At 32.8% G+C, this 23,775-nt stretch overlaps 1 protein-coding gene across 1 annotated transcript; it reads left to right on the top strand.

Moving 5' to 3' along the window:
- The first annotated feature begins 356 nt into the window (after positions 1–356).
- On the top strand, positions 357–2,865 carry LOC137811219 (uncharacterized). The gene is made up of 7 exons (XM_068612865.2): positions 357–622; positions 715–918; positions 999–1,271; positions 1,362–1,464; positions 1,568–1,686; positions 1,821–1,916; positions 2,164–2,865. The coding sequence occupies exons 1-7, from the start codon at positions 446–448 to the stop codon at positions 2,725–2,727; spliced, it is 1,536 nt and encodes a 511-aa protein (XP_068468966.1). The 5' UTR covers positions 357–445; the 3' UTR covers positions 2,728–2,865.
- Positions 2,866–23,775: the final 20,910 nt, after the last annotated feature.

Raw genomic sequence — 23,775 nt, 5'->3', positions numbered from 1 at the left:
TATATTTTGTACCACTTGTGTTACTGATAACAGATATAAAAACAACACTAGAGTAAGGGTGGGCACAGTATCGTTGACATACTTAAATCTTGGAAACTTTTAAAATCTAAAACCAGATTTTAACAGTTTTCAATTGGATTGACTTTATGTATTACTGATAACAAATATAAAAACAACTAAGAGTATCACAGTTGTCATATTTAAATCCAAAAATCCAAAATCTTAAGATAAGTCGTGGTTCATTCTTATTTATATTTCTATACAACTTGCAACTCTTACTCATACTTAATTCAACCCAGAGAAATAAAGCCACTTGCATCACATCCTATATAAGGTCACACTCTCCTTGGCATTTCAGACACACACCAACGCCAACCATATATTCAACTATCTTCTTTAACTCTTCTTGCTTCATTTTTCTGTGCTTCCTTCTTGTTCGCAAATAATGTCGGCGAGCAATAGAAATAATGGTGTGAGGGTTGAACGAAGGGAACTTGCAGCGCCCAAAAATTTGATGGAGGTAATCATCATGTTGGCAGATGCGATAATGTTGCTCTGTTACACCGAGAGAAGGCACATGTTCAACTTGCCCAGAGCCATCGCTCACGCTGTGTTGGACAAGGTGGTTTCCTAGTTCTTATATCTATCCATTTATGTTGGGGTTCTTTAAAAAGTTTGTTCATGTTCAAAGAGCTTTTACTTATCAATATGTAGGGTAAGAAAACTATTGGAAGTGAATGCCGTGAAAGAAGTGATTGTGTAGAACTGAAAGGCTCCCAAATCTTAAAGGAGTTATATGAGTTGAAGAGAATGTTGACGTGTGCCAAGTTTTTCAGCTGCTGCAAACGTTCTCTTACGTTTCTATTTGCTGCGGGATTCGAGGAGGAGGATATCCTCTATAGGAAGAGAACAGCTAGGGTACGTTAATTAATTAGTATTAATTTTGTTGATGAATTTGTATTCGGCCATTTGAACTAAAAATGAAGTTTGCATGTCAGATTCTGAAGCCCGCTTTCACGGTTATACGTGATAGAGAATCAAAAAGTTTGCTTGTGTTCATCCGTGGAACGCGTAGCATAAAAGACACTTTCACAGATGCACTCTGTGCTCCAGTCTCTTTCGGTCACTTCATTTGGAGTGGTCATGAGAGGCACAACATAGTTTCTGGATATGCACACCGTGGTATGATTGCTGCAGCTGATTGGATTAGAAAACGCTGCATTCCTGTACTACTTGAAGCTCATCATCAATACCCCCACTTCAAAATCAAGGTACTTATTAATGTTACTTAGCATGTTTTGTTAATTAAAACTATGGATTTTGGTTTTCTATAATAATAATGATAATAATATTTCATATAGATCGTTGGGCACTCCCTAGGTGGTGGAACTGCTGCACTGTTGACTTATAAGCTTAGAGAAATCCAACAGTTTTCTTCAACAACTTGTGTCACATTTGGTCCAGGTATACAAACTTCTTTAATGAACACTAATTCAATAGGATTTTTATTACATGATCTTTAGTATTAACCAGATGTTAATTGTTTCATAATTGTAATTTTTTGCAGCTGCCTGCATGACGTTGGAGTTAGCTGAATTCGGAAAATCCTTTATCACTTCTATAGTAAATGGTTCTGACATAGTGCCTACATTGTCAGCTTCTTCTGTCCATGATTTCATTTCTGAGGTAACAGCCTAAAATATTTTAGCCAAATATTTATTTGTTTTATTAAAGGTTAATTTCTCATGATGATATGTCTTAGAAAATGTTTCACTCTTTGCACAAGTAAGCTTTCATGATTAGGTATTGATAATTTACAGGGCCAGACTAAGGATAAAAACATCGTAAGCGCAGTTGGAACTCATTTATCTTTTGCGAAAGCAATTGCAGGACATGCAGTAAAGAGTTGCACCGAGGTAACTTTAAGCTCTCTTCTTATGATATATTTGATATTAAAATCGCAGTGCTCTTCTATAGGTATCTAGTCTCCTATATATTAGTTATTTGCTAGACACTAAGAGTTTACAAATAACTGATTCAATTGTCTTAACAACTAGGATTTGCTGGAGAGTTTTTATAATTAAACATGTCTCCCTTTTTCATAACTCATTATGTCATCTATTAATTATCTTATACAATATTGTTCCATATCTATGGCTAAAGGTTGTGAAGAAGCATAAACACTCCTTGATATCATCCTTCCAACGTGATAATATTCACACATTGTCAGATAATTTGGTTGGAGCTTCTAAATTATCTGAGACAAGTTTTGAACCTCTTTTAAGTGAAGAACAATTACTCATAGAATCTATTGATGATGATGAATATGATTCTTCGAGTGAAGGATCTGACAATGATGACTCAGATGACGATAATGAAAATGAAGATCAATTGTTGAATCAAGTGGGAAAGCTTAAACTGGAAAAACATGTTAACATCCCTAACATTCAGGCTGATGGAAAAAATATCACAGAAGAAAGAGTTGGTCCAGTCACAACATCAAGAAGACGTCATCTTTATCCACCAGGCAAGATCCTGCATATTGTCCCTTCATCAGAAAATTCAAATTTAGACTATAACAATGTTGATGACAAACATGTCTTGTATAAAACGCCTACACAATTGTATGGAAAACTGAGATTTTCAAGAGGGATGATACTAGATCATCCCACAAACAAGTATTTGAGGAAGTTACAACAATTAATCAATCAACTAGAGAAAAAGTAACTCCAACATCATGGATGATGAGCCAAACAATAGTAAATGAATAGTTAATGGTACTAATTGTTCAAAGATCCATGGAATTAAAATGGGACATTATGAATAAGAGGAATAACTTCAAAGTAGATTTACTGATGGAAGAGGGCCAAGCACAACCTCAAAAGAAAGACAAAAGCCAAGACATGAGCATCCAAAGCCAAACCAAGAGCGTCTAGGGCTAAGGGAGGAGCGTCTAGGCCAAAGGGGAGGAGCGTCTAGCTCAAGGTGGAGAGCGTCTAGGCCAATGAAAGGAGCGTCTAGGACCAAATTGCTAAGCTCATGGCCAAGTGAATCCATGCAGATTTGTTTATGCTACATGAAGGCCCATTAGGGGTAGCTTAGTATTAGTTGTGGTGTAAATAGCATAAACTTGATTCCATGAGACTTGACCTAGATTTGCTAAAGATTTGGTCACTTTCTAGAAGGATTCTCCACATGGCCATGTGCTCCATGTGATGTAAATTTGCATTTCATTTTGATTAGCATTAGGGTTGCATTATGGTCCTCTTTAGCCTATAAAAAGAGGAGCCTACACCTTGTATTTTCAAGTTTATTGTGAGTAAAGTTATGCTGCCATTTTGTGCCAAGCTTTGCTTCTCCCTAGAACTCTAGGCTCTAAACTTCACATCTTTCACCTTTCCTTGGGCTGGCCGAACCTCCCAATGTTCATACCTATCATGCACCTTCAAGATCAACATCACTCTTAGGAGGATCTTGCACACACACCTCCATAGCTTCCGCACCATTTTCTTACATGATTCAAGAAGACCTTCATGAAATGTGTCATCATTTACTCAAGTCAAATCAGAGATCAGAGGTTGCATCTTGATGAACGAAGTGCATTTGAACAACAATTTAAAGAAGTACAACTGCAACAACAACCTCCTAACCAACAAGAAAATGAGCATGGACAATTCGGACAATAAGATAACGATTATGCAAATTATTAGGAGCTTTATGTTTCTAGTTAGTTTAAATTGCAGTTTATTTTTCATGTTGACTTGACTTTTGAATTATTGATATCTTCAATTATGTTTCAAGTTTGTTTGAATTTTTATAGATATTTCAAGTTAACTTGATTTTTGGATTATGTTATATTTGACTTACTTTATATGATGATACTTCAATTATATGTTATGTGGATTTTATTTTATGTTAGGGGTATTAAAAGATGCTTGATTGTTGTAGAATTTATAGGTTCAATACACATTGATAATAGATTGTTCAATTTAGATATGTTAGATTACTTCATGTGTTGGAATGTTGATTATAAAGATGTAAATCATCTAATATTCATTATTTAATGTTGAATGAACATTAATTGCATGCAAGATTACCTACAGATTTACGCATGAAAAATAGTTGGTGGGTAATGTGTGCATATATGTTATTTACGGACTGTAGTTGATGAGTATTACATACAAACTGAAGTTGGTGGGTACTATCTACAAACTGTTGTTAATGGGTATTACCTATAGACTATTGGTAATGGGTATTACCTACAGACTATTGTCGGTGGATATTACCTACAGACTATTGTCAGTGGATATTACCTACATACTATTGTCGGTGGGTGTTATCTGCAGATTGTTGTTAGTAGGTATTACCTACGGATTGCTGTTACCCACAAACTCATCACTTGTAGATAAATTACCTACATCTATATTACTTACAAATTTTTTCTGTGGGTTACGGTGATTTACCTAAAGATTTTTGTTGTTACCTACGAATTTCTTTTATTGGCAAATCCATTTTATTTTGTAGTGGAATCTTACTTATTACTACACACCCTTTCAAGACTTGAGATTAAGTCTTGTTTAAGATAAGTCAAATTTCTACCTATCACTACATAGTCTCTCAAGTTGGTTTATTACTCTAGTCCCTCAAGTTGTTAAACACAAACATATCACTACAAATTAACAATCAATATGATTTTCGTCGCTAAATCACTATAAATATGTGATCAAATTTAAACTTTGTTGTTAATTTGCATTGATTTAGCGATTGAAATCAAATTGATAGTTAAATACAAACATATGACTACAAATAGTGATCGATATGATTTTCATCGCTAAATCACTACAAATTAGCGATTGAATTTCGTTTCGTCGTTAATTTACATTGATTCAGCGACCAATATCAAATTGGTTACTAAATACAAATATATCACTACAAATTAGTAACTGATTTTGCGAATGAATTATAATTATTTTATTAACATGGTTATAATTATTTTATTTGTATTATTATTATTTCAAATTCAAATTCAAAATGATGGAAGAGTGCCTTCATCCGTTGAGATTTCTTTGGTGGATTGGTGGAAGCTTCATGGATTGTAGTGGATAAGGAGCTCACTTAGAGCTTGTGGATTCCTTGTAGGAGAAGGATAGGTATGAAGAGTGATAGGTGAGGCCTAATCACTCGGTCTAGGGGAAAATTGAAGATCAAACGTCTATCCTAGGGAGGGTAGGAGACAAGAGTGTAATTGGCACAAATTTGGCAGCAATTCACTCATTGATTAATCTTACAAAATGAGAGCCAAGCACCTCAATTTATAGGAGAGAGGGTTGAACATTTTGGAGCCAAAATTTAAAATTCAAAATAAAACTCTCCAATGAGAAGGTGCCATGTGGAGTCATGCTTTCCATGTTTAGCTCACACCTTCCATGCTAAATCCTCCCAATCAATTGTTTTTCTGGTGCTTTGCTGTTTTGAGCTTTGTTTCTTGGCTAACTGAATTCCTAATCTGGTTTCTTGCAAATAATTTCATTCTAGCTTAAAAAGTTTTCGAAAACTCCCCTTAAACAATTCACCCCCCTTCTCGTTTAAGGCCATACATTCTAACATATACATCCTCAAATGGAGAAATATTAGTAGTTTTATGAACTACCCTATTGTATTCAGACTCAATATGGGAAAGATACTCATCCCTAGATTTGTGGTTGACTCTCATGCTTACCCTAGGTATAGTATAAAGAGCTATATTTTCAACTTCATTTTGACCATTCGTTTGAGGATGATAAGAAATTGAAAATTTCAACTTAGTTCCAAGTTTTTCCAAAAGAATCCTAAAAAAATGGTCTTCAAATTTTGGATCTCTATCTAAAACTATGCTTGGAGATAAACCATGAAGTCTTACCACTTCACTAAAGAAGAGCCTATCCACAACTATAAAAATGGAATCAAAACCTTTTGTTGTCCGAGGAAGTTCTAATATAAAATCTATGCTTATGTTTTCCCATGGAGCACTTGCAAAAGGTGAAGGATCATAGAGTTCATGAGACATTGCCTTAGAGTTAGTTTTTAAACAAGAAATGCATCTATGGTAATGTCTTTGAACATCTTTCCTCATGGGTGGCCAAAAGAATTTTCCTTTTAAAATCTCTAGAGTTTTATCAACTCCAAATTGACCCATGAGTTCTCCTTCATGAAAAATATTGTTTTTATGTGTGAAGGTAGTATCATTGGTAAGACCATTGAGCATGGAGTTTTAAAGAAGTCGTTTCAATAAGACATGACAAGTTTCTTTAGGCACTACATCACATAAAATTTTATCTCTGTAGATGCCTATAGATAACTCGACCTTCACTTGTTGGTGATTTCTTAGAATATACTCAAAATAAACTACTACATATTTACCTATGCAATTCTTAAGGACATGATGCATAAGCCTCATGAAAGTGCTAGGTACATTAGTGATTCCAAAAGGTTTCACTAACCACTCATATAGTCCAAATTTGGTCTTAAAAGTAGTTTTCAATTCATCACCCTCTTTGATTCTTATTTGGTGATATCCACTTTTAAGATCAATTTTGAAAAATGTAATGGACCCATGCAATTCATCAAGCATATTATCAAGTCTAAGAATTGGATGCCTATATTTGATGATGACATTAGTGATGGTTCTACAATCATAACACATTCTCCATTTGCCATCTTTCTTTGGCACCAACAAAATAGATACAACACAAGGACTTAGACTCTTGCGAACCCAGCCCTTTTCCAACAATTCCCGAAATTGAGATTCTATCTCCTTAGTATCATCATGATTAGTTCCATAAGCTGGTCTATTTGGTAGACTAGCTCCTAGAACAAACTCTATTTGATGTTCTATACCTCTAAAAGGTGAAAGTTCAATGAGGTTTTCATTAGGGAATATATCATCAGATTCTTTTTAAAAATAAATAAATTCTTGAGGAGATAGCTCACAAATTTCAACAAGTGTGGCAGTGCACATGCAAGTGTTCCTTTACAAGCAAGGAGGTCTGAAGGTTGTTCAGATAGAAGTATATTTTCAAATTTTTCTTCTTTCTGAATAACCTTGTGGGAAGGAACACTCTTCTCCCACACCTCAGATTGGTCCTTAAGGACTTTCTCTTCATTTTCTATTTTTATATTTTCTTCACTGTCACTAGTTTCTTTTTCTTGACTACTATTGTCATCTTTGTCCCTTAAGATCATAGATCTTTCATTGGGACACTGAGATGCTAAATGACCATTACCAAGACATTTAAAACATTGAATTTCTCTAGTTTGAGTGTGTGAGATATGCTCGTATTTGGGTAGGTTTTGAGAAGGTTCTAGAGATGTTTATTTTATATGCTCTTCCTCTCTTTGGACCTTTTCCTTGTCATAAGATACAAAGTATGAACTTTGTTTTTGACCTGATTGTTTTGTCAAAATTTGTTTTTCAAATTTAATGCTAAGTTGAATCAAGTCATTTAAATCTTTATAAGGTAAAAGTTCAACTTTGTTTCTTATCTCAAGTTTGAGACCACTTAAAAACCTAGATATGGTGGTATGGTTGTCTTTGTTAATCCCTGCCCTTATTATATATAACACCATCTTTTGCCAATATTCTTCTACACTTAGATTTTTTTGATGAAGTCCTTGGAGTTTGTCCATTGACTTCCTATTGCAGTAGGGGGGAATATGGCGGCGTCTTAAGGCTCCCCCAAGGTCATTCCAATATTTAATGGGAGGATCCTTATGAAGACGCCTTTCTCTCTCAAGGGCAGTCCACCAATACATAGCATTTCCTTGAAAACTTAAGGTGGCTAAGGGTACCTTTCTTTCCTCACTTACTATATGGCAAGCAAACAATTGTTCTACCTTCATTTCCCAATCTAGATATGTTTCAACATTTTCTTTTCCATAGAAATGAGGTAGCTCTACCCTAACCTCTCTTGGGCTCTCTTTCCTTTCCTTTCTAGCTTTCCTAGGGGATGGTTGATAGTATTCATTAATTCTAAGGCTTTGTTCCTTAAAAGATTCTTTCCCCCTAAAGCTAGATGCATGAGAACTCCTTTTGGATTTGGTATTTTCATCTCTCTTTTTAACCATTTTCCACTCATCTTGTATCAAAGAAAATTGAGTATCCCTTTCTTTGAGTAGGGTCTCATGTTGCAATTGTCTATATGAAAGTGCTTGAACGTCTTGTGCTATTTTTTTCAAAAGAGATTTGACAGACTCTCCTTCACTTTCATTAGAATGACGAGAATGAGAAGACATGGTTAACGCTGTGTGTTGTAAGTAATTTACTCCAAAAAAGAGAATGAGAGTAATGAAGGTAGTTTCCCAGGAAAGGGAGGTGGATCACTTGGATCTCTTAAGTACCAAGCCTTTCCTTTCCAAAATCTATCCCTCAAGACTTTTCACAAATCTTTTTCTAAGTAATTCACTTAGATCACAATTAAGGATGAAAAACACAATTTTATGCAAGAAGAATGCAAAGCAATTAAACAATACAAAGCAAGTAATCATTGTAAAGCAATTAACAAAAACACAATTAAAGGAGCTAACTAGAAAGCTTTTAAGCTAGACGAATCCTATGGTGAGACTTCTAGGCACTTAGAACCATTGAAGACACACTCACCGTCTAATGCGTAATTATTCCACTAATTAATCAAGTTTAATGCAATTACAACTCAATGAAATACAATGAAAAATTGAATTGACAAAAATTAGAAATCCTATTCTATGTTCTTCTTTTGCTTGTTGGCACTCCTTTTTGTTGTTACTCTTTTTTATTGGCACCCACTCTTTGTGTATTTTTGTAAACTCACTTGTTGTTGCACTCTTGTTCAACCTCCCACAAATATTCAATTTAAATCTTTAAAACAGCACCTACTAAGTGACAATGGACTCACCACAAAGGTTACCTCCAACTTAATCTAGCACCGCTTTTGAAAACAAATTTCACCAATCAAAGAGGTCAACAAATTTCAAAGCAAAGAAACAAATTAATTTGGAATTGGACAACAACAAAGGGAGTAATTATATGACATAACTTGAAAGAGTATTGAATGAATATAACAATCAAAAAATAAGGCACTTAACAAAAGGTGACACACAAATTGAACCTAAAGAATGACACTAGAATTGATTAATAAAACCAAAACAGTACTACTGGAATTTTGAGGCACAAAATGCATGACTTAAAATATTTATATTGAGCTGTGTATTTTGAATTTCAATTTGAAATTTAAATCACAAACAGTCAAGATCTTAACAAAATTTTGGCGTTGGAATCACACCAAAACAATACACCAATTAATTGTGATAAATTTTTCAAATCTGTTGCCAAATCATTGTTTCTGTTTGCGCCATAATGCACACTTTTTGAATTTGATTTATCATTTTTTTTTCTATTTTGAATTTTGATTCACTTTTATTTAACAATTCAAACTAATTAGATCCAGAATTTCATAATTTTTCTCCAACGAATTTTTAATTTCATAAGCTAAAACAGTCAGCACAAAATCAAAAACAGAGGAAGCCTAATTCTTGAATTAAAAACAGTTTTAAGAAACTTCAAAAACACAATGGAAGTGATATATAAGAAGTTGTGTGGATTTATCACTCAAGCATGAACTCAAATCTAAAAGAAAAATGCACCAAAGGATCAAACAATTCATATTATAAACTAGAGTCAAAATCAAATCAAGAAACCAAATCAATCAAGAAAAGTACTACTAGGATTTGATGACAATTCTTGGAAACACATGACTTGACAAAACACAATTGGATTCCAAAATTAAAATTACTCAAATCAACACCATATGAACCAATTAAAATTGCAATAAAGACTCAAACAAAGCAAAAACAGAACAACACCACAATTAGGAACCTAAAAACAGTTTGTAAATTGAAAACTCAAGAACAATTTGAGCCAAATGCGCCGATTAAAATTGTTCAAACATCAACATGAACCAAAAACGAAATTAAAACAACAAGACATGTAAGGAATATGATAAACAACTCGGAATTAAGAAGAACACAAAAGTAAAATCAAGATAAGGCACTTATCTCTTAAAGACCATAACTCATGATACCAAATGATGGAAGAAGTGCCTTCATGTGTGACGAAACTTGAATAATGGTGGCAGAAGCATATGAAAGAGGCGTGCAAGGATCTCCTAAGAGGTGTGGTATCCTTGAAGGTGCATGAGATGTATGGTGAGTGATAGGTGAGACCTAATCACTTGGAGGTTGAAGAATGAAGATCAAACGTCTATCCTAGGGAGACTAGGAGACAAGAGTGTAATTGGCATAAATTTGGCAGCAATTCACTCATAAGATTAATCTTGCAATTACATGAGTCAAACCCTCTTATTTATAGTGTTTAGAGGGCTAAAATTCAAATGAAAGTGGAGGGAAATTCAAATGAAGTATGACTTGGTTTCTTTTTTTGGCACCTCCTAAATCTACACCTACACCTTCTTTTTATGTCACATGGAAGGTGTGACTTATCTTTATACATTTGCACCTCTTATATCTATATATACACCTCCCTTTATGTCATACTAAAAATTACTCAAAAGTAATTACAAAACGAGACATCCAATGATGCTGAGTTGGCTCAGATCTTCTATGTGTTGGGCTTGAGCTGAAGCTTGAACTTGTATTTGGACTTGGGTTTGGGCTTCTTCTATCATGGGCTTGGGACTCTATCATCATCCCCTCCCTTTTGAAAAGGATTTGTCCTCAAATCCAATGCTTATTCTTCTTCATTATTATGGGGATGTATGTGGTTGGATGGTTTCCATCAGTATTATGATTATTTTTATTATTATGATTGTTGTTTTTTATTATTATTAAACTACACAAAAAAATCAGTATTATCTACGGATTTTTATTCACAGACCTGAATCCGTAGATAAATTCAACATTACCTACTGATATTCCCCATGAATATGAATCCATAGGTAAATTCAACATTACATATAGATATTACCCACATATATGAATATGTAGGTAAATTCAACATTACCTACAAATTATTACCCACAAATCTATATTCAAAAGTAAATTCTATTAGAATATATGACCTAAAACGAGAGGGGAGTGAATTGTTTAAGGAGAGTTTTTGAAAACTTTTTCAGATTTAATAAATTTTTTTGTGTGAATCCAATACAAGAATCAAGTTAGCCAAGAATATAAGCAATTAAACAGCTAAGCAACAGAAAAACAATCGGTTGTTTCTTTGAAACAATCGGTTGTTTATATCAGCAAAACTTAAGACAAAATTTAAATGAGTTCAGAGTAAGAGAGAGAAACACCAATAGTTTATATTGGTTCACTTTTAAGCCAAGAACTACATCCAGTCCCCAGAAAACCACTGGGTAATCCACTAAGCAATCAAATCATATTACAAAACACAAACCACCAAAGTTGTGACCTTGAACCCTTCAAGAAACACACTTCCTTTGGCAAAACAAACCAAGAGTATTGATCTTGACCACCTCAAGAACACACAACACTCCTTGGCAACTCAACACCAAAAATACAGTAGATTCAGAAGGGATTACACTTGTTTACAGTACAAACTGAAATCAATACAATTGCAATCCTATTCCACTCTCTTTGAAAACCCAAACTTGATGTGAATGTTCAAATCTTAGAATCAATTTTTTCACAACTGAAAAACTCAAATCTATTTCTCTTGCTTGTTTGAAAACATAAACAAACCATTTATATTTTCCAAAGATTGGTCAAAGCAATTAATTAAGGAGCGTATTCAGTTAAAAAACATTTAAAGCAGATTCAACAAACAAAACTGAATTCTGTTAGGATTTTCAAAGAAACAATCGGTTGAAACCACGAAACAACCGATTATTTGGCTTGACATTTAAGTCAACCAAACTAAAACAGTTTTCAACCTTTTCAAAACTCCTAAGAGTAAAACAACCAGTTGATTCGACAAAACAACAGGTTGTTTTTCACTTAGTTAGAAAAACACTTGATTTCAAAAAGGTTTCAAATCACATCAGTTTTAGATTCAATAAAGGAGTGGATCACATTCTATTATACCCAGATCCCTCCCAGAAACAGCAACAACACCAGCCTTTCATCAAACACTTGGATTTGGATTCCTCAAAACATTTGATCACTCTTGATCAACAAATTTAATATCATTAATATAAATATTTTTATTAATAATATTAAAAATATAAATAATCTTAATAGTTTTAAATTTTTTAATAATATAATAATATTATTATAATATGAATAATTATAAAATCATAACTAATATTCATTAATAATAATAATAAATAATATTAATGATATTAATAATATGAATAATATTAATAATATTAGTAATAATAATATAAATAATATCAATGATTTTAATATTTTTATTAATATTACTAATATTAATACTATTTATAATTTTAATAATATTAATAATATTTAATAAAATTAATAGTATTTCATAATATTAATAATATTAACAATATTTATAATATTTATGATATTTAATAATAATTATAATATTTAACAATATTAAAAATATTTAACAATATTAAAAATATTTAACAATATTAATAATATTTAATAATATTAATAATATTGATAATGTTTATATTATTAATTATATTAATATTTGATAATCATACTAATAAATATAATTATATCATGACAACAAAATGACAACAAAATTTAAGTGGTATAAAATTGTTATAAATTTTTTTTGTAGTTCAAGAAATCTAGTTTCGAGTCTCACCCACCTATTATAATATATATATATATATATATATATATATATATTTATATATATATATATATTTATGTGAAGGTAAAAATATTTGCACAACTTTCTTGATATATTTCTTATTTTTTTAGCATTAAATTTCCCACTATATTATTGTACACTCAATCATAAAGCGTGAAAATAAAACATTAGGTGCTAAAATTTAAAAATATTAACGAGACGCTTAAATAAAAATTAAAAGATACAATATATATAGTTGGTTAATTAACTCTATTCTAATTAAAATATTAATTTTAAAAAATAAATTAATGATGATTGGTTAAATGTAACATTTTCGACTCTAAAATAGTGAATTGTTTAGTCAATTGTTCCATTTACCCTACACCATTTATCACATTTAGTAGTATTTTTATAACCATATTTATTTAAAATATTACAATATATAAATTTTAACTAGTATAGTAATATTTTTTCATATAAATATCACGACAAAATATTGTAACAATTTGCAGATAAATATGTTACTATAAATAACATTAAACTAATTATATAGTAGCATTTTTTAAAATGTTAACAAAATTTCTTTTTAATTAAATAAATAAATAAAATAAAGATAATGCATTTTATTGAATTAAAACTAATACATTTTTTATTTATCTTTTATAAATATTCTATAAAAAACTATCATAAACTAGAAATATGATTAATCATTCGTTTATAAAAGTATTATATTAAATTTTTATTAGATAATTTTTATCATATTGAAAAGAAATATAATATACAAAATTATCAAACGACTAGCACCAGAATTATTTTTCGTGGTATTCTAGGGTTTTAGCACACAGTGTTCGTGGACTACGAGTCGTTCCGGTGCAGTTGGGAACGACACCGTGCTGAGGATGTCAATTCTCGTTTGTTTTCATCTAATCGTTACTTGATATGACATGATACTTTTGTGAATTTTTTTTATCGAGAATTTATAAATGAAATAAATAAGCCACTGTATTTCATTTCTTATAATTTCATCTCCTGATAGAAACAGTAAATGAAGGGTATTTTCTGTTGAAGTCATAGTAAAACTCCATGTAGTCTCCATTCTGGAAGGTTATGCTTCCATTTCACAAGCATTTTGGTGGCTGCCATTTCACAACCTTTCCTCATCTTGATAAGGAAATTTAGTAGTGACTACTATATCTCTCACATACTTCTTCAACTAAGATACGTGAAACACATTATGAATTTTTGAGTTTACAGGAAGTCCTAATTTGTAGGATACTTCTCCCACCTTATCCAAAATTCGATAAGGCCCAAAATATTTGGGGCTTAATTTGGCATTAGGCCTAAAGCTCACTGAAATTTGTCTGTAGGACTGCAACTTCACATAAACTCTATCACCAATCTCATATTTCCTATCAGATTTGTGTCTATCAGCCACTTGCTTCATTCTTTCTTGCGCCCTTTTCAAATGGAATTTGATTACTTTTAGCATTTCCTCCCTTTTTGCAAGACTTTTGTCCACCAGTTCAATATTAGATTTCCCAGGCAAATATGACAGATGTATAGGGGGAGTTTTCCATACATAATTTCGTATGGTGTAGCCTTAGTATCAATATGATATGTTGTATTATACCACCACTCATTCAGGGATAGTCATTTTACCCAATTTTGTGGTGATTCAGCACACATACACCTAAAAAAAGTCTCAAGACAACGATTCACTACTTTCGTTTGTCCATCAGTTTGTCGATGATAACTCGTAGATAGTTGGATCTTAACTCCTTGCACCGCCATCAGTTCTTGCCAAAATAAGATTGTGCTACTTCCTTTGCTCACTATGTCCACAACCACAAAAATCACTTGTTTTCCATAGGAAAAAGGCAATCATTTCATTTCATAATAATAATAATATAAATTCTGTTAATGATAATAATAATATAAATTATATTAATAATAATAATATAAATTATATTAATAATAATAATATAAATTATATTAATGATATTAATATTATATTAATATTATTAATATTATAATCATATTATTAATATTATATTTATATTATTAATATTATTTATATTATTAATATTATTCATTTTATTGATATTATTGATATTATTAATACTAGTGGGCACACGGGCGCTCTCGCGCATGTGTATCCGCATTTTTTATTTTTATATAATTAAATACAAAATTTAATCAAATTAAATAATATATTATTATTTGTGTTAATTTTTTTTACTTATATTTATATTAATTTTTAATTAAATATGTTTAAAATAATTATATTTTTTTATCACAATAAATCAAATGTAATATTATTGAAGAACTTAATATTTTAACAATGTGATTCTTAATGAGTAAAGAAATTGAAGTTATTAATTTATAAAATAAACTAAACATCTCTATTGAATAAAATAAAATAAAATGTATACATTAGATAAATAAGAAAAGCAAAATAAGATAAATAAAAGAGATGAAATATGAAGAAAATTAGCAATACACAATTTTAGAATCTCAACATTAGGGATTTTGAAGCATGGAGTAGACCGATGACCTGGTGAAGTTGGGGTGATGAAGTGTGATGAAGAACAACCATACAATTTCAGAATCTCAAAATTAGAATTTTGGAGACATTAAGATGTTTTTATATTATTTCTCTCTCACAATTCACATTTCACCCCTCCCTCTCCACTCTTCCCTAATAAAAGGCATTAATCTCTCCACTTTCCTGTCAGTTAAGTGATAACAAATAAAATAAAATTTTAAAATTAAAATTATACTTATTTAATAAAAAAGAATATCAGTTTAAAACAGAAAAGTAACCAATCTCTCCACTCTCCTACCAATATTTTACTTTTAAATGATACTCACAAAAAAAAGTGGATCTTTAACAATAAAAGATTTTCATCTATGACATCAAAATATATTAATTATTTATTTTAACACATTAATAATCAACACCCTTTTTAACACTACCTTAATAATCAACACCCTTTTTCTATAAAATCCCAAAATAATAGCGAATAAAAAAAATTAAAAAAACAAATAATAAACTTGTATCTATTGATTTATTTATTTATTTGTTAAAATCTACTAACCGTTTCTGTTATTATACAACAATTAAATATACACATTTTTATATTACAGAAATATTGAACAAAAACAATTTAAAAAATGAATGATCCCATTAGAACTCAGATCAACTCAAAGATAATGGTATTTTTTAAAAAGGTTGGTATAGTTAATGGAGAGGAGAGAGAGATGTAAATAATAAATTATTATAAAAGAACGAACAAAAAAAGATAAAAAAGGGAAGAAGGGAGAGACCTAAATAATAAATTATTATAAAAGAACGAAAAAAAATAAAAAGGGAAGAAGAGAGAGAGACATAAATAATAAATTATTATAGAAGAACCAACAGAAAGAAATAGAAAGGGAAGAGAAGGGAGAGACGTAAATAATAAATTATTATAGAATAATGAACTGAAAAAAAAAGGATAGAAAGGGAAGAGAAGACAAAGATGTAAATAATAAATTATTATAAAAGAACGAACATAAACAACAACAAAATAGAAAGGAAAGTTGTTATGGCATTAGTAAGCGGCAGTAATGTGCACCCGGAGTAGCATGCACCAATGATCGAGTCATGGAGAGTCACGGAGTGTAGGAACTAATGGAAGGAAATAAGAGAAGGCAAAAGGTTGTAGCAACTGATTGAACCGTAATTGCACAAAATTGCAAAACTCATCTTATTCATTTTGATTTACTCAATCATATATATAATAAAATTACAATTACTAGAAGCTATAAGATAGAAATACTAACAGGCCTGTAAAATGGCCATTAATGCAATGTAAAGGTAAAATAGTTTAAGGGTAATAAAATCAGAATTAATAATAATAAAATCTGAATAACCAACATCCTCCCTTAATTCTGATTTGGAACAACCTTTCCAATTTGAGTCATGATATTGTTTTTCTCAATCGCCATCAATTCTTCATTCATAGCCTTTTGCCATTTAGGGTGTTGAATGACATTGGCAAGTCTCACAGGTTCTGATTTTGCAAGAAAAGCAAAATGAACCAAATCTCCATTGTCATCAACTTCATCATCAAGATTTACTTCGCAATTTTGAAGGTGTACAGGTTGTCGCTGCTGCCTTCTTGGTCGCTCCATCATAGTTGCAATTGGAGTTGCAACTTCAGGTTGAATTACAGCTTCAGGTTGAACTACAACTTCAGGTTGAACTGTAGGTGCTTCAAGAGTGACTCCATCTTCCACATCATCATTCAAAACGTAAATATATCTTTTTTTCGAATCCATTTCAGTTGTTGCATTCCATTGCCATTCCTCATCTTCGGCAAATGTAACATCACGACTAATAATCACCTTCTTTGTCATTGGATTATACAGTTTGTATCCTCCATTTTTATAACCAATGAAAATGGTCTTCACTGCCTTATCATCCAACTTCGATCTTGTTGTCTTAGGGACATGGGCATAAGTAATGGACCCAAATACTTTCAAGTGTTGCACATTGGGTTTGATTACGCTCCATGCCTCAATCGGAGTTATGTTAGCAACACTCCGAGTGGGTGATCTGTTTATCAAATATACCGCACATGTTACGGCCTCAGCCCAAAAATAATTTGGCATACCTTTCGCTTTAAGCATGCTCCTCGCCATGTCCATGATTGTTCTATTCTTTCTCTCAGCAACTCCGCTGTGTTGAGGTGTGTAAGGGCAAATTATGTTATGTTGCAACCCAAGTTCTTCATAGTGCCTCTTGAATTCATTAGACTTGTACTCACCTCCTCCAGCACTACACACCATCTTAATTTGTCTGCCACTCTCTCTTTCAACAAATGCTTTAAATATTTTAAAGTAGTAGAATACCTCATCCTTGCTCTTCAATACATAAATCCAGGTTTTCCTTGAAAAATCATCAATAAAGGTTAAAAAATACTTATTACCTCCAACTGATGATATGTTCATCGAGCCACAAACATCTGTATGAACAAGCTCCAAAGGAAATTTTGCACGCCAAGACTCCTTAACAAATGGTATCTTGTGATTCTTTCCAAAAATGCAAGCCTCACACAATTGATCAGGGTGATGAATATGGGGTAAACCATTCACTAAATTTTTTTTGGAAAGATTTTCCAAACTCTGGAAATTTAAGTGCCCAAAGCGTAAATTCCATAACCACGATTCATTATTCACTATTGCATTCAAGCACTTGAAATCACCCATATGAATATCTACTGGACACATGCGATTTTTTGATAAAAAAGATTTAAGAATCAAACTACCTTTTTTTTATCAAAAATTGATAATTTATTTTTAACTATGTGCATCACATAACCCTTCTCGGCCAGCTGCCCCATACTCAACAAATTACTTTTCATATTAGGTACATAGAAAACATCATAGATGTACCTGTGATCACCATTCTTCAATGTGATAAGAATTCGCCATTTTCCAGTCACCGGAACGAACTTGCCATCACCGAATTTCACTTTTGTGCGAAATGAGTCATCCAAATCTGCAAACAACTCCTTCTTACCACACATGTGATTTGTGCAACCTGTATCCAAATACCAAGTCTGATTGTTTGGAGTTTCATTTGATGTGGTTGCCATTAGTACTGCATGATCCTCTTCATCTTGTTCGTGATTACTTTCTTCTTGAGCACAATTGGCAGCATGATTATAACACTCAACATTTGATTTATTATAAATGCCTCCTCGTCCTCCGCGACCACGTTCCCCGCGCCAAGCACCTCCATGATTTTGGCCACCACGACCTTTGCTGAAATAGCTACCATGTTCATGATAGGAGCTACCAATTGAGACTTGTGCTTGTAAAGCATGTTCAATTGGTTTTTCAATCTTATTGTCATTCATCCGCTGCTCATGCGCTCGTAGAGAACCAGACAATAACCTTACTGTCATTTTTGAAATGTCATTGGCCTCTTCAATTCCGGCAACAACATGTTCAAATCTGGGAGTTAAAGATCTCAAAATCTTCTCCACCTTTGCCTGCTTCGAATGTGTTTCACCATTGGTCTTCATCTGATTTGTCAAGGCAATAACTTTATTTATATAGACATCAATAGTTTCTGTGGTTTCCATCTGCAGTAATTCATATTGGCGTCTTAGGGTTTGAAGACGCACCCTCTTGATTTTGTCATCACCTTATAATTGGTTGACAAAATGATCCAAGCCTCACTAGCAGTTGTTGCTCCTTCTATCTGCTCAAACGTCTCGTCATTCATCCCTTGATGGATGAGATACAAAGCCTTATTGTCCTTCTTCTTCTGATCACCATGCGCTACTCGTTGCGCCTCAATTGCATTATCAGCTAATGCAGACACTCTACTCTCAACGACATCCCATAACTCATGATAATCAAACAAAACTCTCATTTGCACACACCACCGATTGTAATTTTTTCCATTAAGGATAGGGACTGATAATTGGGTAAAGTTCATGATAACAGACTAGCTCTTGATACCAATTGTAGGAATTAATGGAAGGAAATAAGAGAAGGCAAAATGTTGTAGCAACTGATTGAACGTAATTGCACAAAATTGCAAAACTCATCTTATTCATTTTGATTTACTCAATCATATATATAATAAAATTACAATTACTGGAAGCTATAAGATAGAAATACTAACAGGCCTGTAAAATGACCATTAATGCAATATAACGGTAAAATAGTTTAAGGGTAATAAAATCAGAATTAATAATAATAAAATCTAAATAACCAACACGGAGTTGTGCCTATCTCCTTTCAATTAGGTGACTGACTCAGTGATGGTACCTCTGAATTGCGTATGTTAAGTCTTGCGTAAATAATAAATTATTATAGAAGAACAAACAGAAAGAAAACAAAAGATAAAAAGGGAAGAGAAGAGAGAGACGTAAATAATAAATTATTATAGAAAAACGAACCGAAAAAAAGATAGAAAGGGAATACAAAGATGTAAATAATAAATTATTATAAAAGAACCAAACAGAAACAAAAAAAAAATAGAAAGGAGAGTTGTTATGACATTAGTAAGCGGCAGTAGCGTGCACCGATTGGAGCGGAGTAGCGTGCACCAATGATCGAGTCACGGAGTTTCGCGTGTCTCCCTTTCAATTAGGTGGCTGACTCAGTGATGGTACCTCTGAATTGCGTATGTTAAGCCTTCTTTCCAATAAGTCCATGGAACTCTTCTTCGTCTTCGTCACTCTCCGTTAAGAGGAAATATACTAACAAAAAGAATAAAAGTAATAAAAGTAATAATTTCTCTTGAGAAGGTTGGGTGTTAGTGACTTAAAATAAAGAGTTAAAGGGGGAGCATTGTTAAAGGATTTAAAATAAGGAGTTAACCGTTAAAGGGGAATCGTGGAGGTTAACACAAGAAGTGGGGAGTTAAAAGAAGATGTTACATTTCAAAATTGTTGCCACTACTTTGGCCACTACTCACGTTTCCTAATATTTGTTTCTCTCTCATAATTTTAACATACACTCCCTCATTTATACAATTTCAAAATAAATCATATCTTTCGATTCAAAATTGATAATCTATTTCAAATATTTTTAAAAAGTAGAAAATGATGCAATAACCAAAATAATGAAATAAAACCAAATATTAATCTAAAGATAAAATAGGAAAAAATTTGAGAGCAGTTCAAGAGGAAATCCCCTTTATATATAAGTATAGATTATTGATATTATTGATATTATTCATTTTATTAATATTATTCATTTTATAAATATTATTAATATTATTAATATTATTAATATTATTAATATTATTAATATTATTAATATTATTATTCATATTATTAATATTATTTATCTTTTAAATATTATTTATACTATTCATATTGTTCAGATTATTCATATTACTCATATTATTCTTATTATTCATATTATTCTTATTATTCATATTATTCACATTATTCTTATTATTCTTATTATTCAGATTATTCATATTATTAATAATAATAAGTATTATAAAAATCATAATAATACTAAAGAATTTGGCTAGTGTAGTTACTGAAGGAATTTGGTTTCGATTCCCACCCACTACAAAATTTATTTTATTTTCTGGGGATACGGATCTATATATTATATTTGAATTATATAAATTGAAAATAAATATTTATGTGCAAAAGTATGTTTGAGATTCTTTTGGGAGCATGAATATATTTTTCATGACGGGTTCAAAAGAATTTGTTCCTTATTTTTATAATCACAATAAAAATTTATACAATAAATTTGAGTTTTTAAAAAATTATTGTATTTATACCTTTTAAAATTGTGTTAGAACCGTGCTAGAATTTTCAAAAATCCAACAAATATTTTTTTAATTGAATACTTCACTGATAAGTGTCCTACAAGTGTCGATACCGATACGTGTGTCCGACACGGATACGCCATTTAAGAGAAGTGTCTGAGCCTCATAGGCCAGAACTGGTGTGCTACTCATTAATGTTTTCAGCTTGTCAAAAGCTTGTACAGTTATATCAGTCCATGTAAAGTTGTCTCTTCTTAACATATTAGTTAAGGGTTTAGTGATGACTCCATAGCCTTTAACAAATCATCTATAATAACCAGCTAGCCCCAAAAAACCCCTCAACTGCTTTAGGGTATGAGGTAAAGGCCAGTTGACAATGGCTGCAATTTTATTAGAATAAGTAGAAACACCTTTACCCGATATGATATGTCCCAAGTATTCCACACTATCCACCACAAAATAACACTTAGATCTTTTAGCAAATAAAGAATTGAGTCTAAGGGTTACCAGGACTTGTCGCAGTTGTTCGAGATGTTCCGTCAAATTCTTACTATAAATGAGAATATCATCCAAGAAAACTGTACCGCCCAGGTAGTTGGAAGTGATGACGTGGCAGCAAGCTATTATATAGGCGTGTTGAACGGGGCACCTGGCTGGCAGAAGGGAAGGAAGTCGGGGGGCTCATGTAGTCGTTAGTCATTAAGTTGGCGTGCTCCGATCTCTAGCATACCTAAACCGGCGGTCACCAGGTTTGTGATGAAGTCGCCGGATGCAAACCCAGACGACCAAGTGATCAGAGATCGCCGAAAGGAGGACATCGCCGAAGGATCAGGGAAGCTTGTTCCAGGCTTTCGAAGCAGAGGATGAAGTCGTCAGATGGTCATTCCCTAGCTAGCCAGAGGTTGAGGTCGAGGAACAGCTTACCCGAGCATGCACGATGAAGCAAGTGAAGTAGATCATGATGGCGGCCGGCGAGACCATAGGGAAGGTGTGTATGAAGACACCCGTACTCGCCACACAGAAGAGATCGCGCTCCAAGGCAGCTATACACCGAGTTACTCCTTGCATGGATAACTTAGTCGAATAAGCCTAAAGAGTAAGAAGTGACGCCCAAGTCAAGGATGCTCCAGATGGTGACACGTGTACAGCTGGATACGAGCCACGTGTCCAGATGTGTAACTGTCAGGAGAGAGAAAATGCACAGGTATATAAGGGATCCTAACGAACTTCTGAGGTACGCGCGTTTTAGAATACTTCTTTTACGCTTGCGAGAACTTGAGTACGCTGAGAGAGAATTTTGCACGGTTCCTGAAGTTCTTAGTTTTCTCTTAGTATTTTGGTGGTTCAGTCGCTGACTTGGGCGTCGGAGCGTGATCGGCCGCAGCGGCGCCGTTCTGTCTTTTGCAGGTTCTTGAGGTGAATCAAGGTGAAGGACGGAAGCTAACACGGTGCAAAGTCGATCCAGATTTGACGAGGCAAGTTTCTTGCGTCCTGGTCAACAGGCAGGATCAAAAACTAATAAAAATTTCCTCAAAACCTATTGAAATATTGTGTTCATGAGTCCTTGAAAAGTAGCAGGTGCATTCGTGAGCCCAAAGGGCATTACCAAGTATTCATAATGTCCTGAGTGTGTTCTAAATGTTGTTTTCCATATATATGCAGGGTCCATTCTGACTTGATTGAACCCTGCTCTCAAGTCAATTTTCGAAAAGATTGTGGAGCCTTTAAGTTCATCTAACAAGTCATCAACTAAGAGAATAGGAAACTTGTTTTTTACTGTACCCTTATTTAACTCCCTGTAGTCCACGCATAATTGCCATGATCCATCTTTCTTTCCCACTAGCACTACTGGACTTGCATAAGGGCTACTGCTGTTCTGAATGATTCCATACCTCAAATATTCATGTATAAGTTTGTCAATAATGTCTTTTTGGGTACCTATATGGTCTCCTATTTACTGGGTCTACTCCTTGACTCAAGGTTATTTGGTGATCATGTCTTGTCCTGAATGGAGGTAATTGAGTGGGTTCTTGAAACACATCTTGAAACTCTTCAAGTATTCTACTTCAAGTGGTAATCCTGAATGGTCCACCTGGGCGTGGGCATGGGTTGTTAAGGACTGTGATAAATTTCATGTTTCATCTGCTACTTGCATCAACGAGAGGTGCACTCCATCAGTTAATGTTTTACAAAACTATTGTTTCTTAACAGTTTTTACCTTATTTTTTGTCGCTCCTCTAAACTCCATAGTAAGGTTATCAAAGTTCCATATGATATCTCCTAGTTGTATTAGTCATTCAATGCCTAATACCAAGTCGCAACACCCCAAGGGAAGTAAAAACATATATGCTATAAAAGTGGTATGCTGAATAGTCCACTTGAAATTCTTGACCATAAAAGAAATTGAGATTTTAGATCCATCCGCCACCACAACATTCAAAGGCTGCATTTGTTCAATTGTACACCCATATTTTTTAGCAACTTGAGCATATAAGAAATTGTGGGTACCGCCACTGTCAATCAAAATGTGCATTGGTTTTCTCTGATAATATCCCGTAATTCTCATGGTTCGAAATCATGTTACCCCCGTTAAAGCATTAATAGAAATTTGTGGTTCAACCGACTGTGTTGGCTCCCCCTCCTCACCGGCAGTGTCCTCAACGGTAATGTCATCGTTGTCCATCTCCATCACATGAATTTGCAATTTCTTATGAACCAAACTATG

The sequence above is a fragment of the Phaseolus vulgaris genome, chromosome 2, assembly GCF_051622355.1.
Source record: "Phaseolus vulgaris cultivar YP4 chromosome 2, ASM5162235v1, whole genome shotgun sequence".
In the NCBI taxonomy this organism is placed as follows: domain Eukaryota; kingdom Viridiplantae; phylum Streptophyta; class Magnoliopsida; order Fabales; family Fabaceae; genus Phaseolus; species Phaseolus vulgaris.
The sequence above is the reverse complement of the archived record's forward strand: the minus strand, read 5'-3'. Positions and strand labels throughout refer to the sequence as shown.

Coding starts and splice junctions, on each gene's coding strand:
- LOC137811219 (XM_068612865.2), top strand. CDS start 446: ATGTCGGCGAGCAATAGAAATAATGGTGTGAGGGTTGAACGAAGGGAA. Junction 623..714: donor CTCACGCTGTGTTGGACAAG/GTGGTTTCCTAG, acceptor ATCAATATGTAG/GGTAAGAAAACTATTGGAAG. Junction 1,687..1,820: donor TCCATGATTTCATTTCTGAG/GTAACAGCCTAA, acceptor GATAATTTACAG/GGCCAGACTAAGGATAAAAA.